Raw genomic sequence first — 18,090 nt, 5'->3', positions numbered from 1 at the left:
TGTCCGTCTCCTGATTGTGAAAGATGGACTTTCAACATGGTTGTATTGCACAATTCTGTCAAGCCCTTACGAGAGGATACAACCACTTGTATATGGCAAGAAATTATACAGACGTATTTCTATCTATTTCCTGTCATCACCATTGGTACAAATATCTCCCGTAGACATAATAACCCTGCCATGTATAAATATAAATGATTCAACACATATATTTATATATAATGTAAACCGAAGCTACCAAAGGCATTAAAGTATTATTTGACTAAACTGATCTCACATTCTCTCCCACATTCTTTGGTGGTAACGATCAACAAAATCAATCGAATCCCCGAGATCATGACATAACGGACGTTTTTCCCCACTATTACAGGCAGGTGATGAGACAAATATGTTGGGTAAACAAACAAGATGGTGAGTACTTCGTATGTTTGTGTGTTTCTTTGTGTTTATACCTATTCAAATCCCTAATCATAAACTCCCCTCTTAAAAATGCTAAATCACGTTTCAGTCTCAATGAAACAATGAAACATAACGGAATATATTTTGTAACAATGTAACGCCAATACCCGCTTTCTATTACTTGTGCAACAAGCTTCAGTTATCCTGTGTGACATCGTGCCCTTCCGATCCGACGTCGGTGTTGCCACACTCAGTCTGACCATGGCCCTGCGGCAGCTGATGCAGTGTCTAGCGGTGCTGATGTTACTGAGTGGCCGCATCAAAGGTAAGATTCCGCTGCTGAAACAGGTCATTAGTAGGATGCAGTTGTCTCACTAAACACTTGTTTGGCTGAAGGAAGCTGACACTAAGGTAGAGCTCAATCAACTCGCTGGTCGTCATTAGTAGGATGCAGTTGTCTCACTAAACACTCTGCTTTGGCTGAAGGAAGCTGACACTAACGTCAAGCTCAATTACCTCACTGGTCGGTTAGCAGCACATAGATATAACCTGTAGTTACATGATAAATGCACCAATATTTATTATACGGAACGCTGCGCATTATCCATCTATGGTAAAATAACGTCTAGCCAGACACTTGAGACTCTGACAGAAAATTAGCTATTGTATGCGTCAGAGAAGTAAAGTTTAGGTGTGATTTGAATGAGCCAGTGCCGCAATGAGATGTCAGGTGTATTTTTGGAATCGATTCCACGAGTTTGGTGGATTTGAAAACAACGGCAGGTGATACCATTGGGTTTTAGGGAATGTGGCAAAGGAGAAGTGCGAGGATCGAAGAGCTCATACGGGTTGACATACCGGAGGACCTGATTGCGGAGACGCTTGAAAACAAGAAGAACAACTTTGTATTTGATCCGCTGTGGCACTGGCAATCAGTGTAGATACTGGGGAATCGGTGTGATGTGGTCATGTCTCGGTGTTCATGTTGCTATTCGGGCTGCTAAGGTTTGTACAACTTGTAACTTCCTGATCAGACACGATGCCAAACCTTACCGGACAGTGTTACAGTAGTCGTGACAACACATTGAGAAGGACCAGGGAGATGGCGGTTCTATTGTTTATGTACATTCGTACCAAGGCAATGTTGCGGATATGAAAATAAGATTTCCTGCACACAGAATGTATGTGAAACTCAAGTGTCATGTCTGCATAAAAGTGACACCTAGATTTCGGGCCTGTTGGCTTGGTTGCCGATGTAGAATTATGACAAAAATTCTGTTTTGTCTCCTTTTAGTTTTAGATAATGGGATATCATCCATTCCTATGTCTCGTCAGTGCATGTTTCCAGCACAGTGAAGGTATCAGAAATGGATGATTTCATCAACGGTCTGAATGCTATGTAAAGCTGAGAGTCCATGTGATCGTCCGATGTCATCAAGTGGTGAAGAGTTGATGGTGAACAGTATGGGCCCCAGCACTGAACCTTGCAGCACACCATACAGCAGATCTCATGAGTCAGAGGAATGATCATTACTGACAAAACGTCATGTTGTAGTTTTTACGAAATCTTCCTCAGTTTGATGCTGGTTAAAAAGAGACGTACTTTGGTTACCATCATTCTGTTATTGCACAAAAAATAACCCTGTCCTGAAACTGTGTCATGTAACTGGCGAATCACGCAGTAGGGTTATTTTCAAATGTATTCGTATTTTCTTTAACAGCGGAATTGATAGTGCTCATCACCGACCACAACGGCGCCATCTACAAGATAGATTCAAATGGCCAGAACATGTTATACGACGATCAAGAAGGAACGGAAGATATTGCCTATGATCCAGTTGAAGAACAAGTGTATTGGTCCAATCTTGACACCCATTCTGTTAGCAGAATTGACCTCGATGGACGAAATTACGTGAAACTTTTCGACATCGAAAGTAAGAATAATTTTATTAGTCATGACACTTTTCTTATACTTAGTACACTTTGTTAAACTGGTCATTGTCCTATGTCGCTTCAACTTACCGGAAACATGGGAATCCCGCTTGGGACTTGGGGGAATGCATGTATTTCATGAGTACAGTAGGCAATGCATTTTCTCACTTTAAATACCAACCGTTTCATGAATATAAAGACATCTACGCATATTTTAACTCCCTGTGTGATATGACAAAGACAACATTACATCCATATTGAGGCGATATAGCTATATAGCGTACAGTGAAACGTGAACCAGCTGTGTCAGTGGTTACATCCATATTGAGGCGATATAGCTATATAGCGTACAGTGAAACGTGAACCAGCTGTGTCAGTGGTTACATCCATATTGAGGCGATATAGCTATATAGCGTACAGTGAAACGTGAACCAGCTGTGTCAGTGGTTACATCCATATTGAGGCGATATAGCTATATAGCGTACAGTGAAACGTGAACCAGCTGTGTCAGTGGTTACATCCATATTGAGGCGATATAGCTATATAGCGTACAGTGAAACGTGAACCATCTGTGTCAGTGGTTACATCCATATTGAGGCGATATAGCTATATAGCGTACAGTGAAACGTGAACCATCTGTGTCAGTGGTTACATCCATATTAAGGCGATATAGCTATATTGCGTACAGTGAAACGTGAACCAGCTGTGTCAGTGGTTACATCCATATTGAGGCGATATAGCTATATAGCGTATAGTGAAACGTGAACCAGCTGTGTCAGTGGTTACATCCATATTGAGGCTATATAGCGTACAGTGAAACGTGAACCATCTGTGTCAGTGGTTAATAGAAGGGTTTTTACCACCGCTTGATAAGAACATGTACGACATGGACATACAAGTCAGTACAGCAACAGTTTGGTTCATACAACCGATGCACCCCCTCCAAGGAGGTGAGAAAGAGAAAGGAGAGGACACACTAGTACTTGAGGGAGGAAACTGGCGATGTCCGACTACTTATCGCTCATCACGTCTAATGCATACAGAGACGCCAATCGCTGCCTTGGCCTGTCACCCCTATAAAACGAGGAGGTGGGATCAAGCATTTCATGTGTTATTCATTGAATAATTGCATAGAAGCTATTGTCAGACAGAAGATAGATATCGCCCAGTCTTCCTACACAAACAACGTCAGGGCTAAACATTGAGGGTAGGGTTGAGTTGGCGCGAGTCTGAAGTTACTCATTTATCGCGAATCTTCCATCCACAATGTTGGCAATGTTGGTTGTTGCTAAACTAGAGTGTACACCACTTTATGGAGACTACCCATCAGGTACAGACTCTCTTGGATAAATGTGGCTATTTACTTCAGTCAACAGGTCTAAACTAGATTTTCCAAAGTATTTTATTTGAAGGTACTGTTTACAAATGAACTCATGTATTGTAAAACAAATTCGTAACGTTGAAAAGATTATTGTAATGAGTTCAGGAAATGATGAAAATCAGTGAAAAGTGGCAAATTGGCAAACAAAATTTGTACCAAGACGCAACTGTTCACATAGAGATATTTGCACATGCTTTATAGCAATTTGCTGCATGATCCTTGTGCAATACAACTGCAGTTGGTTTCCCCGAACACCAAGTGAAATATTTCACCTTCGATGTAACCACATACACATGCATAACATATAGTGAGTTCTTTTTGAAGCAAGGCTAAACGTGTGATGGTAGTATACATTCATAATGTACAGTAGAGATGTCAACCCAATTCCTTCATAACTCTATGTGTACATCGGGACTATATACACCATTTAATGTGTTTACTACCAGGACACAACATGTCGCTTCATTGGGAGTCGTTTTTCACTCGCCAATAATTCGCTAGTTTTCTCCAAAAACATGCCTTTAACGTTATTGTACACCTGACACTGAGCACATTCAGCCGTCCAGTGTGACATATACTTATTTCAAGCATTAATAAGAAGGTAATGGGTGTACAATTGGTTGTGTTCTATTTAACTAACTACTAAGTTTAATGGACCTTGTCTTGAGCGTTTTTATATACATGATTTAATTAGCCCCCTCATCACCTCCCCTACCCCTACCCACCCACGCATGACACAAACACGCTCAAACACGCCCCCGCCCAACGGTTGACATGTTGATTGGTGCTTCTTTGTTCTCTCTTTCAGAATGTCAGGGACTTGTGTTGGATCCGACCTCAAGGATCCTTTTTTACAGCGATGATAAAACAGCGATCATTGGGAAGTACTATCTGGAGACCAGCGTGAAGGAAGTGATTGTTCGTTCAGATTTGACCAGACCACACGCCCTTGCAGCTGATGCACGTAGGAGGTATGGCGACGAACATTAAGAGAGTTTGATCGATGAGAGAGCGCATGTGCCTCTTTGTGTGTGTGAGTGTACGCGTGTGTGTGTGAGAGAGAGAGAGAGAGACAGGTGGTGGAGAGGGAGGGAGAGACAGAGGGGAGGGAAGGGAGATGTGAGAAAGAGTAAAAGAGAGAGTGGGAGGGAGAGGAAAAGAGAGGAGAGAAGAGAGAGAGGGAGAGTGAGCCGGATGAGAGAGAGAAGGGAGAGTCTCTCTGTCTGGGGGCGGAGGAGAGTGAGGAGGGATGGACGATCGAGTCATAAAACGTGCAGCATTAGGTGGCAGCATTCTACGCCCATGGTAGTCTATATGTGGTTATTTTGTTCTTTGATGTTGATCATTATGTACACAGGAAACTGTACTGGTCAGACATTGGAGTCGACCCCAAACTAGAGATGGCTGACTACGATGGAGATGACCGAGAAACTCTTGAACGGTCTAGTCTCATCTGGCCCACGTCGTTGGCGTTAGACAAAACCGGTAAACTGTCACAAACATGTCCACATGTCGTGGATATCACTATAAGCTACATTCCCCTACATTCATACAGCATCAACATTGGTGTAAATACATTTTATTTCTTAACTGTTCGCAGCATTGTATTGCTTGTTCCATGATGAATTCATCTGAACATGTGAGAGTTTCAAGTTTTCATTGTTGCCTGCATGTATTGTCAGTGGAATTTGTTACGTAGGTGACAACTTGTTCTGGGTTGATGAACACGGAAGCCTGAATGATGTGAAGGCGCTGGACCTGTCCACAAGGACAACAAGGTCCATAACATACAGGGGATTCCAACGGGAATTCTTCGATATTGATTTGTGCAACGACATGTTATACCTTATTGACCGGGAGAGAGCGTAAGTGACGTTATGCTAGATATGTATGTTCACTCACTAGTCGTGATTGCCCTAGAGTTACATTGCCACCATGGATGTTGACAGAGATATACTAGTGTAAAATCTGCAGTCTACAGAACAGCATGATACAACATTCATAATGTGGTACTGTGCGCTAAGTTTTACTTGTAGATTTACAAATCTGTCTATCTTTAAAAAGTATAGACCTTCTTTCGCAAGGGAAAATGAATGAAATCGGATATAAGAGGACATATCAACTTTTGTCTTGCAAATGCATTCTTTTTCAGGTCTGTCTATTTATCGATGCCAATAACGGGTGGGCGATTAATAACAACATCAATACCGGGAGGGATGTCCATGTACAGACATATCCGGGTGTTTAACCACCCACAAGGTGAGTACATCTATGTGACAGGGGTACACGTACATATTCAAACATATCCGGGTGTTCAACCAACCACAAGGAAATTACATCTGTGTGACAGGGTTACACGTCCATATACAGACATATCTCGGTGTTGAACCACCCACAAGGGCAGTACATCTGTGTAACAAGGTCACATGTCCATATACAGTCTTTTAAGGACCGCGTGTACTCAGGAGAAATCTTTTGAAATATGTACATAGTTGCCCCTAGTTAGATTCTACTGAAATACACTACTTGCATCAAAAGAACCACTTCATTACCCTTAATATAAACATCATAACACAATGACTATCATGACATATAGCATCTATCATGACCTCATGACATTATTAATTCAAGCCATTCAAGGGTATATAAAACAACTGACACAAGTTTCTGATTTTCCATGCGCAATAATACATGGTGCACAGTAACTTACTGACTTTAAGGACTGTCTTTTAAGGGGCAGTAAGAATATTGTTGAGCTCCTTCACATATATTTCAGAATGCCCGCCTGGTAGGCACGGAAAGGAATGCCAGCTACCATGTGGACGCTGCCGTGATGATACGCCGTGCATGCGTGATACTGGGTACTGCCCATCAGGATGCCGGCCAGGGTGGACAGGGAACATGTGCACTGAGGGTAGGACGTTTTCCTGCAAGCTGCTCAGTCAGGCCCATTAATGTACATTCTCATAAAATCACTTTGAAAATGCGTACTTGAATATATACTGTAACCGTGGGACCTTTAATCAACTTCTGTAACTTATATTACAAGTGAGGTTTAACGGACACAAATCACATTCAAAGCCAAATGATATTAATAATGGTAATTAGATGACACTACACTGACTGTGTGTCAGATTCTGGATTATTCTGCATATATTAGCAAACAGATTTAACCTTTTTCTAAGGGAATGTTTTGGTATATTTTGTATTAATGTAAAAGTCAATTTGAAGATTAAAACACAGCAATTTCCCGACAATGCACTTGTGACTTGTGTTCATTAACGTCCAGTGCCTTGAAGTGACGTAAATCCTTGAAACCAAGTGTCGAGAACGGCTTCACAGCGCTGACAGTCACATAACGCTTGACAATGTTCGATTCATGGTTTAGGCAGCATTGTCTTGTATTAGGCGCATAATGCTGACCTATGTGGTGTGTGTATATCCTCTCTACCAGCATGACACAAGAAGCAGTAGACACTAAAGGAAGGAACCTCGTAACAAACCTTCAAGGGACTTAGCATGTTATATTTCAGAGTGCATGGATGGTTATTTTGGGATCAACTGCAAGGATTCATGTGGCCATTGCAAAGGAGAAACTGCATGTGACAAATCGAATGGGCAGTGTGCCTCGGGATGTGAGCGCGGCTGGGTTGGATATAACTGTGCTCAAGGTGAGATTTCTTACATAATATGTTTGCAGTGGGTTGCACTTATCTCGAAATGTAATGAAATGGGTTTGCAGAGTGGACGCCTTCCTTCAAATGCTTGCAGCTGTTCTTAATGACCAAATAATGTTCAAATAATGTAACCGTCATGTCAATGTTTTGAGGAAACTCCTTGGTAAAGGTGGCATGTAGGCCACATCCACGGGCATAATGTTCAAGGAGGCAGAATATCTACCAAACCATTCATCAATGATATCAAGATTTGCAAGTGCACTTAAACCAGCAGATATGTCCACTCTTCATTTGTACAGGGAAAGAAAATATACAACTGAATGTTTGTCTCGGGGATAACAAACAACCCTTCATACAATCAATGAAGGACTCTCCTGTTATTCTGAAAAGGTACTTTAGGCAAGTGTTTATTTTCAAGCAAGCCTCACGGTAGTTTCTTCACGCTTCACAATGACAGGAAAGGTTCAGTTCTGTCAGAACATTTGATTTTCAGCTGAAAGCTTGCACCATCAGGAGCGGCCATAGAAACAGCACTGTCGTCAGAGGTTTCGAACAATGTGTCAAAAATGAAAAGAAATAAGGTTTACTAGGAATATAAAGTGTGAAATGCTGTAAAACGTTCCAAAAGCATCTGACATAAGACATCTGCGCAAGAAGTACGTATTCAGCTGACACCAGATGTGCTTTTCCTATCTTGTTGATGTGTTTCTTTACGTACATTGACGGGGATTTCATCTCGGACTGGCAAATACGTCGACCTTAATCTTCTAGTATACAAATAATCTGATCTCGTTCACTAGCTATGAGGTAGTGATGACGTTTATACACAAATGCCTAACTTTCATGTCATCTAAGACGATTTGTTGATTTCAAATGTAAATATACATCTATTTGGCATTTCATCAGTACAATATTGCCGCATATGAACTGTATATGGAAGGCAATATGCACCATGGGCTAAATGCAGTGTTGTAATCATTGCCATATTTCAGAGTGCACGGAAGGTTATTTTGGAGTGAATTGTACGGAGATGTGTGGTCACTGTCTGAGTGGAGCTGCCTGCGACAAAGCAGATGGGCGGTGTAGTACAGGCTGTGATGGTGGCTGGTTTGGATTCACCTGTACTAAAGGTACGAAATCATTAAAAGTCTGCAGGTCACCGGTTTCAGAGGAAATGATCTTTACATATGTGGAAAAGTAATACCTATTTCCTTAACACCTATCTCCTTAATGTGTTTGTCTGGTTAGACATAGGATGACCTTTTCTTAACAAGCACAATCAACATCAAATGTTGCATACCCAGATATTCTGTTATTTGTTATGTCTGAGATAATCAATGTGTTATTAAGAGTGCGTCGATGGCTATTTTGGTGTCAACTGCAATGAGTCCTGCGGCAAATGCAAGGATGACCATCCATGTGACACAAAAGATGGGAGATGCCTGTTTGGGTGTGAAACTGGCTGGATTGGGAACAACTGTACTCAGGCCACCCCAGCATCAGGTACTCATTCAGGTGGGTTCTCTGCGATATCCATGTCAGCGATCTGAGCATGGAATCTGGTTGATATTTATTTCGGCAAAGAACGAAACCAAGATGTTCTTTCGCTATAAACACGAAAGACCAGATTTATGATCTAAATAAATAAGTTTAACTATAAACTGTCTGTACTCACTCCACAGATAAATGATGATGCCTCTCACTCAGAATAGTGTGACTTCGATGCAGTTATGAAAATGTCCTTGACGGGATAAATGGGGGGATCCGTTATATGATATTTGTACTTCAGAATTCAACCTCGTCCCCGTCGTGATTGGTGTTTGTGTTGCTGCTGCTGTCGTGTTTGTTGTCTTGGCACTTGGTATCTACACATGCAGGTGAATATAGAACCCACTGCTAAAACAAACAGATTATTTAAGATTTCAACCATACTATAAGCACATGCTTATATAAGTAATCAGTATTACGTTTATCTCCATGAGGAACTAGTGAGTTAATAAAAGGGCAATCCATTCATAAGTTATACGTTTTTTGAGAAGTTTCGAATGTTAACGTTTTTAGAGTTTTGAGAGTTGTAAGCGTTTCATTGTAATCAATAGTGTCTACTGCAGTTTGACTTTCTTTCACAGCCTTTCAAAACTCTAATCGGTTTGTTGTTATTGTTCATAATGACATTTTGTTTCTATTTATTTCATTCAATAACACTTGATGCTGGGGTCAATGTTCCGATGTTATGTTGTAGACTTATGTACTATCTATAACTAAGTCTGCCTTGTTTTCTTTTCATGAAGAAAATCATCAGCACCCAGACAAGGGCAAGGTACTGTAGCATACCGCACCGTCAAGAACCGCTAGCGGAGAAAATCTGTGGACACACCATTGAACGACAGTTATATATCTATTATCTGAAGAAAAAAAACCCCACACTGATTCGAGTATTTTAGAACACTGCCTTTAACTACTAGTATACTACCAATCAAGTTAGGCTCACTCGAAGCACTCACTATATATTATCAATATATTATTAAAATATGGTTACATCGAAAATGAATGTCTTCCCTGACTCTAGGAAACCAACCGCAAACGTTATGCAAGTATTAAAAAGCATGTGCAAATATCATGCATTGTGGCGTAAAGTTTTGTTAATTTTCACTGATTTTCATCATTTACTGAGCTCAAGACAAAAAAATATTTTCAACGTTACAAATTTGTTTCACAATACATCAGTTCATCTGTAAACAGTACTTTTAAACAGAACGGAATAATTTGCAAAATCTAGTAAAATGGCAACATTTACACTAGTAAGTCTAAATTTTTTATGGTTAATATATCTGTGCACTAGTAACTTACAACGGCTACATGAATATATTCTGTAACAATTTCTTTCATTAGCAGGTCTAACCAGCTGTAATTTCCTTTTGTTTGAAAATTTATGGTTGAAATAAACGATTTCATAATATTGTGTAAACAGTTTTGATTCTCACATCGACAATGTCTTGTGTTCGAGTCTGTCTTTAGGCAATACAGCGTCTGTCTTTAGGCGCTACAGTGTCTCTCTGTCTTTAGGCGCTACAGTGTCTGTCTCCAGGCTACAGTGTCTGTCTTCAGGCACTACAGTGTCTGTCATGCGTGAGAAGGAAATGTAACATTTGGTTATAGTAGATCTAGTAACGCATGGTAGTCAATGACCGATGGAAACATACAACAGTGGCGGATTCGGGGGGTGGGGTGGGAGGGGGGTGGTCCGTCCATGTACAAGGTAAATGACTTTCATTATTGCTGTAGGGGTTTTTGAGAAACGTATGTACTCTAGTCTACACTGCACAACAGGGACAGGGGGTAGTTGACAGGTAGGAGCCTGACATGTGACCGCGAATTGATCGGAATTATTTTGACGCATCTAGGTGGGAAGGAGGACCATAGTAACATGACAGTGCATTTTTTTAAACAAAAACGTTAGAAATTTCAACATTGTTCAATAAAACTCTTATTCAACTTAGCATTACTGGTTAAAATTTCATGAATACTAGCATTATCAAAGCATAAATTTGATCTACTCTTGTATGTCAACAAGAGTATTAAAGAGTTGTAATTTGGTGAAACACTCAGTGATATTTGTGTTAAAGTTTTCATGCAGTAGCTGTTTACGTCTACCCTTCTCAGTTACCATGGAGAACGTGCAGAACAGAATATTAACATTCCCCAAATATGACACAAAACGTGTCATAGTAGTCTCCCTTTGTTGCTAACTTGAGGTCCATATTCCATCCTAGAAGTATTCCATGGGGAAGAGCTATCTACACTGTGTTGGATGCTAATTTGAGAAAGAATATGGTTGTTAATAATATTTAAGAACAACATCAATACATATAATATATAAAAGAATCAAGTCTGTGTGTACATATAGTACACACGTATGCAAATATGTCTTTATGGTACATGCAAATGCTGTACCTAAACTAAGGGAACGCGGCAGATCAGGGTTTTATCTGTTCAATGGTTCACACACCCCTCATCTTTTCTCATACATAAACTGATAAATGAATGAGTGATACGATGATTTTTGACGCACTCATGCACACACGCGCACGAGCCTCTGCAAGAACTACAAAAGCGGAAACACATCACCTCACATACGCGTAAGATCAAATGCCTGCCATTCTTCTCGAACGAAGTACTGCACCTGTACATTAATTTTCTTTTCCACTTCAGTATAAATGGTTGAAATGCTATCCTGGGCAAACTTACCTTTCAAATTAATTTCAACTTTACCAAAACCGTGCAGAATTCGTGAAGAGAATAGTGAGGTTTTCAGGAAGCTCTTCCGACAAGCATGTCTATAGTTGTACCACAGAACATCTATTTACATGTACATAGAACATGCAGAGAGTGGTCAGTTCTCTAAAACAGACGTGTGTCAGAAACAGATTACCTCAGGCCGTTTTCATTCTCAGATTTGCCCTTTCTTTTGTTTGTTAGTTACCATCTTGGTAAAGAGTCATTTGTATTTGAATTAATGTAGTCTGTCTGGAACAAACGTTTGCAAAATAATATAATGTATAATGTCGCATTATACAGAGTCCACTGTATGTAATGTCGATATTGACGTGTCCCCTACCGCAGTACGTGTCAAGTACCACTTTAGATGATACTTATTAGATGTGGTGCTCTAGGCGTCATTGTTCTGAAACGTAGACTCGTGTCAGTGGGAAGGAGAACTCGAGAGAAATGTGTAGTCGTTACGCACAAACATTCCGTGAGGGTTAGGATGGAAGATCGGGCCTTTCTGAAGAAAACCTCCTAACATTACCGCTGAATATTCTCGCTGAACACCTCCAAACTTGGCTTTCAAGAATCGGCATTGACTCACTCACCTTGTGTGGATGTTGAAAATGAACGGATATGGTTGTTTTGGTACACTCTGTGGATTTATTTTTATGAACACGGTATTAACAGGTAAGGCATATTGTATTGCATTGAAGGTTAGTTGACTGGGGTCATTCGTAGGTACATGTAGGTCATGTTTTACATCTGTGATTTGCACATTAGACAGAACAGTATCGCAGGGGTGCTGTCACCTAGAATATATTCATTAAACGTTACAGCCTTGCTTACGTTCTAGTATTACCGTCAGCCCTGAAACATTGTCTCCCAAAATATCATAGCGACACAATTCATGTACATACAGATGATCTCTTAATACAACTGTTTGCCACATGAATCTCGACACGATTGGAAGAAATCACAAGATTAAACAGCGTTCACAATCAACGATGAAATATCTCATGTTGAACATATTTCATTCGCCCACACAAAGTTAGACTGTTTGTTGTTTACAGATATTGTGTACATGATCAGAATTGAACGTTAATGTCATGGCAGATTGTCAAGCTGATGTCATGGCACTTGTCACCGACTACAATGGCCCCATCTACAAGGTGAACACTAGTTCTGGAAATGTCAGTGTTGTGTACCGCGATGTAGTTGGTGTTGAGGACCTCGCCTATGATTCTCGGATGGAGCATGTCTACTGGTCTCATCTCATACGCAAAAATATTCAGAGAGTCGACCTCAAAGACGGACAACATACCACAATTTTGAAAGTGGGAAGTAAGATTATTTTAGAATGTATATCCAGCATGCAATTGTAAATGTAATAACTTTTTGACAACTTGCATAACATGGCGGAGACACCAAACTACTCATACAAAACGAATCTCGGTTACCCGAAAGTCCTTGGAGCAGAGTTTGGTCTGTATCATATAGAAGTAAATCATAAGAGTTCTACAAATGATGCATTTGGTTATTTCCGTAGATTAACGTCTTTCTTCGTACTGCCAAATACACTAAACACCGAAAGAAACGTTACCCCCGTCATCAATGACGGAGGTACCTACCTTCAGCTGGCGTTGTGGTGCGTGTACGTCTACTTCATGGTCTGGCTGTCCACAGTGACTTCAGTCTCTCTGAAGCGCCGAATAAATCATATACCCGTGACCGTGGCATCCGAGGGTGTTGGCAACAGCAATGTGTGTCGACCTTATCTGCACCATCCCAGTGGATCTTTCTCTCTCTTCAGTTGTTAATCGTGGCATATTTCTCTTACTTGTGTAACATATCATGCACTGTAGTCTCACTTTATACCCTGCAGAGTCGTTGTACTAGTGAAATTGATGCAAATACCGCTTGGATATTGCTGCGTTTTGGCGATTGATATAATTGCTGTGTGCAAACAGAAAATGGAAAAATGTTACTTTGCAAGCAAAAAATGTTAAACATAATTTTAGATGTTCCCAAACAGGTTTTCACAATATCAAAGATACGTTTTACGTATATTTTACAAATGTTAATCAGCAGAAAAGGTTTTAAATGACTTTTGTCTTCATTTTATTCATAAGAATCATTGCCTGAAAGACATTTCTTTCAGAATGCCAAGGATTGGCGATAGCTCTAGAATCTAGACTGTTGTTCTACAGTGACGATGTCACGGACGTCATACGGAAATATGACCTGAAGACGAACAAGGACACGGTGATCATACGTTCCAATCTTGGCAGAGCACATGCTGTTTCTGTAGATGACGTCAATCGGTAGGAGCTATAGTCATTATCAATCTCAGTCTCATATCAGACCAATAGCAGGAGTTCTCACCATGAACAAAAATCAGAGTTTTAATGTCCGTGTAATTGGCGCATGAAAGCAAAATGATAAAACTAATTATAATTACCAATCCGAACAAAAAACCCACAGATGACACAAGGTGTTAAAGTGTGTTGATTTTAACACCGTTGACTGCCAAGCTCTAGAGCCCACCATGGATAAAGCATATTCATATAAAGGCATCTGAGGCTGACACAAACGTAATGACCTCGGCGATATTCCTTAAAGGTGAGCATTAGCTCTCTGTGTATCCGGTCGAATGTGAAGAATGATGGAAGTGATAAGACAGCTTGGTGCCATTTACTAGTCCTAAACCAATTCAGCCTACAGCTGATTTGCTGTTTTCAGTAAACCAAGCTATTTATTATGAATGCGAAACCAGCGTCAACTGGTTGAATAAGGAGGGACATGGTCATGAGTGAAATGACGTGGGGTGGGGTGATGTTGCAACTGCTCTTCTCTCACTGACGGTGTCTTTATTTTACAGTAGAGTATTCTGGTCCGATGTAGGTCACAACCCCAAAATCGAGATGGCAAACTACGGTGGCGGAAACAGGTTGACTCTCGTACATGCAGGAGCTGGTATCGTCACCCCAACATCTCTAGTTGTAGACAGCAGAGGTAACAATTCCACAGTAATGGACAGACTTTAGTACATACAGAAGATGGTATCGTCATCACCCCAGCATCTCTAGTTGTAAACAGTAGAGGTAACAGACATTAGCACGAGCAGGATGTGGCCATGTAGCTGCAACACAAACCACTGACCATAATGAGAACGCCACATTCAACTCATTGGGGAACATGAACCATTCTGACATTATCATCATCACTTAGGTTAGTTGTATAGACACCTCAGATTCACACATTTATTCATCACATCATTCTCGTCATCTCTCTGCAGTCCAGTGTGACATCATCCTTTGATGGGAAGTAGGCATAGCAGATATTACCGCAGCTGCTTATCCCATGCAAGCCCACCACCAAAAGATTACCCGTATCCTCGTGGTCGCGTGTAGCAATGGTTGGACACCAACAGTGAACCCCCACCCCCTAACCCTTCTCCTCGGTGTATTTGAAAACAGGTTGTATTTAATGTGACAACGTATAAATACTAACATATAAACACGTGTAACAGATGCAGACGGGAGTGAGTGAGTTTAGTTTTACGCCGCACTCAGCAATATTCCAGCTATATGGCGGTGGTCTGTAAATAATCGAGTCTGGATCAGACAATCCAGTGATCAACAACATGAGCATCGAACTGGGAACCGATGACATGTGTCAACCAAGTCAGCGAACCTGACCACTCGATCCCGTTAGTCGCCTCTTACGACAAGCCACCTTTCGTGGCAAGCACGGGTTGCTGAAGACCTATTCTACCCCGGACCTTATATAATGGGTCTCCAAGGTAAATAGTTCAGTTTAGTATTTTATTCTACCCCGGGACCTTCACGGGTCAGCTGAAGACAGGGAAATGTATCAGACGAAGACAAAAGCCCTTCTGCACCTTATGTCCGGTTAAGTGACAGTCTATAACATTCAATGTGGTTAATTTATCCTCACGTCAAGAAAACACACTTTTCTGTCATTCAGGTGAAAATCTATATTGGATTGACGAGCACCGGTCTCGGAGTGAAATCATGGTGATTCGACTAAACCAAACTACTGTGAGATCTATACCGTATGATGGGCGTTCTGATTTCTTTTCGTTTGACTTGCTCAATCAGAACTTTTACTTAATCGATCTCAGACAAAGGTAAGGAATATTACTTAACAACTATTTTCTGGACACGTTATATATCTATACGTGTTGCTCTGTCAGATTCCTCTGCATCTGGTAAAACATATATGCATCTATCTCGTAGTAAGATCTTATCTACCCTATACTACATTTCCGGCCTAACTTAGTATTGATCCGTTTGAATCCAGGGGAATTCTAATTTATGGACCAAACAAGTTATCACACAACAGGCGGAATGTACATTTCCACCACGTACTTTTGCAGCATCGGTTGCACGTTAACCAGGCAGTTATTTTACGACTTGTGTCAAAAAAACACGTGGCCAACGGTGAAGTAAGAGATCGTCCAGTCTTATTTTCTAATCACATGCCGAGGAACTGCGCCGTCAGACATTCCACAAGTAGCATCAGGAGAAGGCCGCTAGTCTGACGGGGTGCAGGCTCCGAGATCACCTCACCTTGAGGACTTGCTCCATTGGTCTGAGGGAAGTCGCTGACTTCTAAACGTTAAAGATGACCGTTTGTCGCGAATGGGGACCTCGTTACAAGGCCTGCCACTGGGGGATGATCCATGAGCTGAACCCTTTCACGATGGGTCAGTGATGTATGCCTTCAAATTGGATCTCCTTCCAGAACCTATGGTACTCAAAGGTCAATGTTTTCTAGAGGAAGTACTTGAAACAACCATCGTGCCACATTTCGATAACCCTCCCTCTGTCGATCTTGCGATATTCATGGATTACAACGCTCCACCTCACCGTTCTCTAACCGTCATCGTCAACATTTACAGAACAACGCTATCTTAACATTACAATGGCCTTCAGAAAACCGCGACACGAACCTTGTGAACGTATTTGCCACCATGACTATGCCGATGTGCCTACACCGGGTACTGCAGTAGTCACCAGTGTTCTTGCAATCACAGCCATAATTACCTGACAACTTTAGCCAATGATCATCAGATTGGTCACACGGTCATATTTTCCTTCATTCACGTGTTGTGTGTATTCCCCTAAGACAGCAAGGACATGTAGTAAGTTGTTACTACTTTACAATGTTATTAATGTGCCTTTAGTATGCAGCAACATATAGCGTTACCATATTTTAATAAGAAAAGGTGCTGCTTGGTCAATGCTCATGGTGAATATCAAACCTTCTGTATATATCTTGATATCTGTCTTCCTATCTTGATATCTTAGTACCTATCTTAGTACCCTTCCATCAATTGTTCCATGAATGTCCATGAAATATATCTGATAACAATAGCAATTGAATGTATACTGGCCACATAAAGAAACTGTGCATTGTCAAAATAGTATCCTAGTTGATAGATACGATAACAATGTCAAAGGTACAAAACACTTTCATGGAGGGATCATGAGACCATAACAAGTCGGGAGAATTTCAATTGAAAAGTGACGTCACGAGTCTACAAGCGCGACAGGGGTCAAGGTCAAGGACGTTATCTGGCGGATTAGGAAGCCGGCATAGACGTCGATCCATCTCGTCCCAAACATGCTCTATCGGGGAGACAGCTGGTGAATTTGCATATCACAGTAGTAAGTCAACGTTGTGGTGTTGCAAGAAATCCATAGCGGACGGGCATTGTCCGCTTGGAATGTTAACCTAGGTCCATGACCTTGCAGAAAAGAAATTGCCACAGGTCGAAGAATCTGATCCCTGTAGCCCACACCAGTTACGTTGCCCTGAACAATCACCTAAGGAGTTCTTTGGCGTGCAGTTATTCCAACCCAAATCACGGAACCACCGCCACCACCAAAACGATTCCTCTCCCAGACACAGGCCTGTGCATAACGTTCTCCCACGCGCCTATAGGCACGTTGACGTCCATCACTATGGGAAATGTTAAACCTGGACTCATTTGTAAAAACAACATTTCTTCACCAAAACAAGTGTCTGTGGACATCATTTCGGCACCACATTCGGCGAGCTTGTCGCTGACGTTGTGTCAGGATAGGTCGTATGGCGGACGTCGTGGTCTGATCCCGTGATGACGTAAACGTGGTCGAACTGTGTTTGGGTGAATACGGCGAAGTCCTGGGATGGTCCGGGCAGTGATCACTGCAGTCTGAAACCTGTATCGAAGATGGGTCACCGTTTTCCATCTGTCCTGTATTGGCGTTGTTACACGTGGACCTCCAGAGCGTGGCAGATCGATGACGTCATTTGTGTTCTGATAGCGTCTCACCAGTGTAGAAATGGTGTTTCGGTGGCAATGGAAATGTGCAGCCTCTTGTCGCTGAGACATTCCTGCGCGGACAATCCCAATGACCTCAT

At 41.4% G+C, this 18,090-nt stretch overlaps 1 protein-coding gene across 3 annotated transcripts in view; it reads left to right on the top strand.

The window, feature by feature from the left end:
- The first annotated feature begins 239 nt into the window (after positions 1-239).
- LOC137278655 (pro-epidermal growth factor-like) overlaps positions 240-18,090 on the top strand; it is a 24,676-nt gene continuing 6,825 nt past the window's right edge. The window contains exons 1-13 of one of the 3 annotated variants that reach the window (XM_067811157.1): positions 240-411; positions 593-724; positions 2,121-2,333; positions 4,521-4,683; positions 5,070-5,197; positions 5,412-5,577; positions 5,865-5,971; positions 6,489-6,626; positions 7,246-7,383; positions 8,382-8,519; positions 8,740-8,904; positions 9,179-9,266; positions 9,681-10,357. In XM_067811157.1, coding sequence (XP_067667258.1) covers positions 378-411; positions 593-724; positions 2,121-2,333; positions 4,521-4,683; positions 5,070-5,197; positions 5,412-5,577; positions 5,865-5,971; positions 6,489-6,626; positions 7,246-7,383; positions 8,382-8,519; positions 8,740-8,904; positions 9,179-9,266; positions 9,681-9,744 — 1,674 coding nt within the window. In that variant the 5' untranslated portion in view covers positions 240-377 and the 3' untranslated portion in view covers positions 9,745-10,357. Of the gene's footprint in view, positions 412-592; positions 725-2,120; positions 2,334-4,520; positions 4,684-5,069; positions 5,198-5,411; positions 5,578-5,864; positions 5,972-6,488; positions 6,627-7,245; positions 7,384-8,381; positions 8,520-8,739; positions 8,905-9,178; positions 9,267-9,680; positions 10,358-12,055; positions 12,346-12,771; positions 13,000-13,816; positions 13,980-14,536; positions 14,671-15,645; positions 15,809-18,090 lie in introns of those variants that run through there. The other 2 variants (XM_067811154.1, XM_067811155.1) reach the window with 2 other exon arrangements.

The sequence above is a fragment of the Haliotis asinina genome, chromosome 3 (genome assembly GCF_037392515.1).
Source record: "Haliotis asinina isolate JCU_RB_2024 chromosome 3, JCU_Hal_asi_v2, whole genome shotgun sequence".
In the NCBI taxonomy this organism is placed as follows: Eukaryota; Metazoa; Mollusca; class Gastropoda; order Lepetellida; family Haliotidae; genus Haliotis; species Haliotis asinina.
Note: the sequence above shows the minus strand (reverse complement) of the source record. Positions and strands in the feature narration are given on the sequence as shown.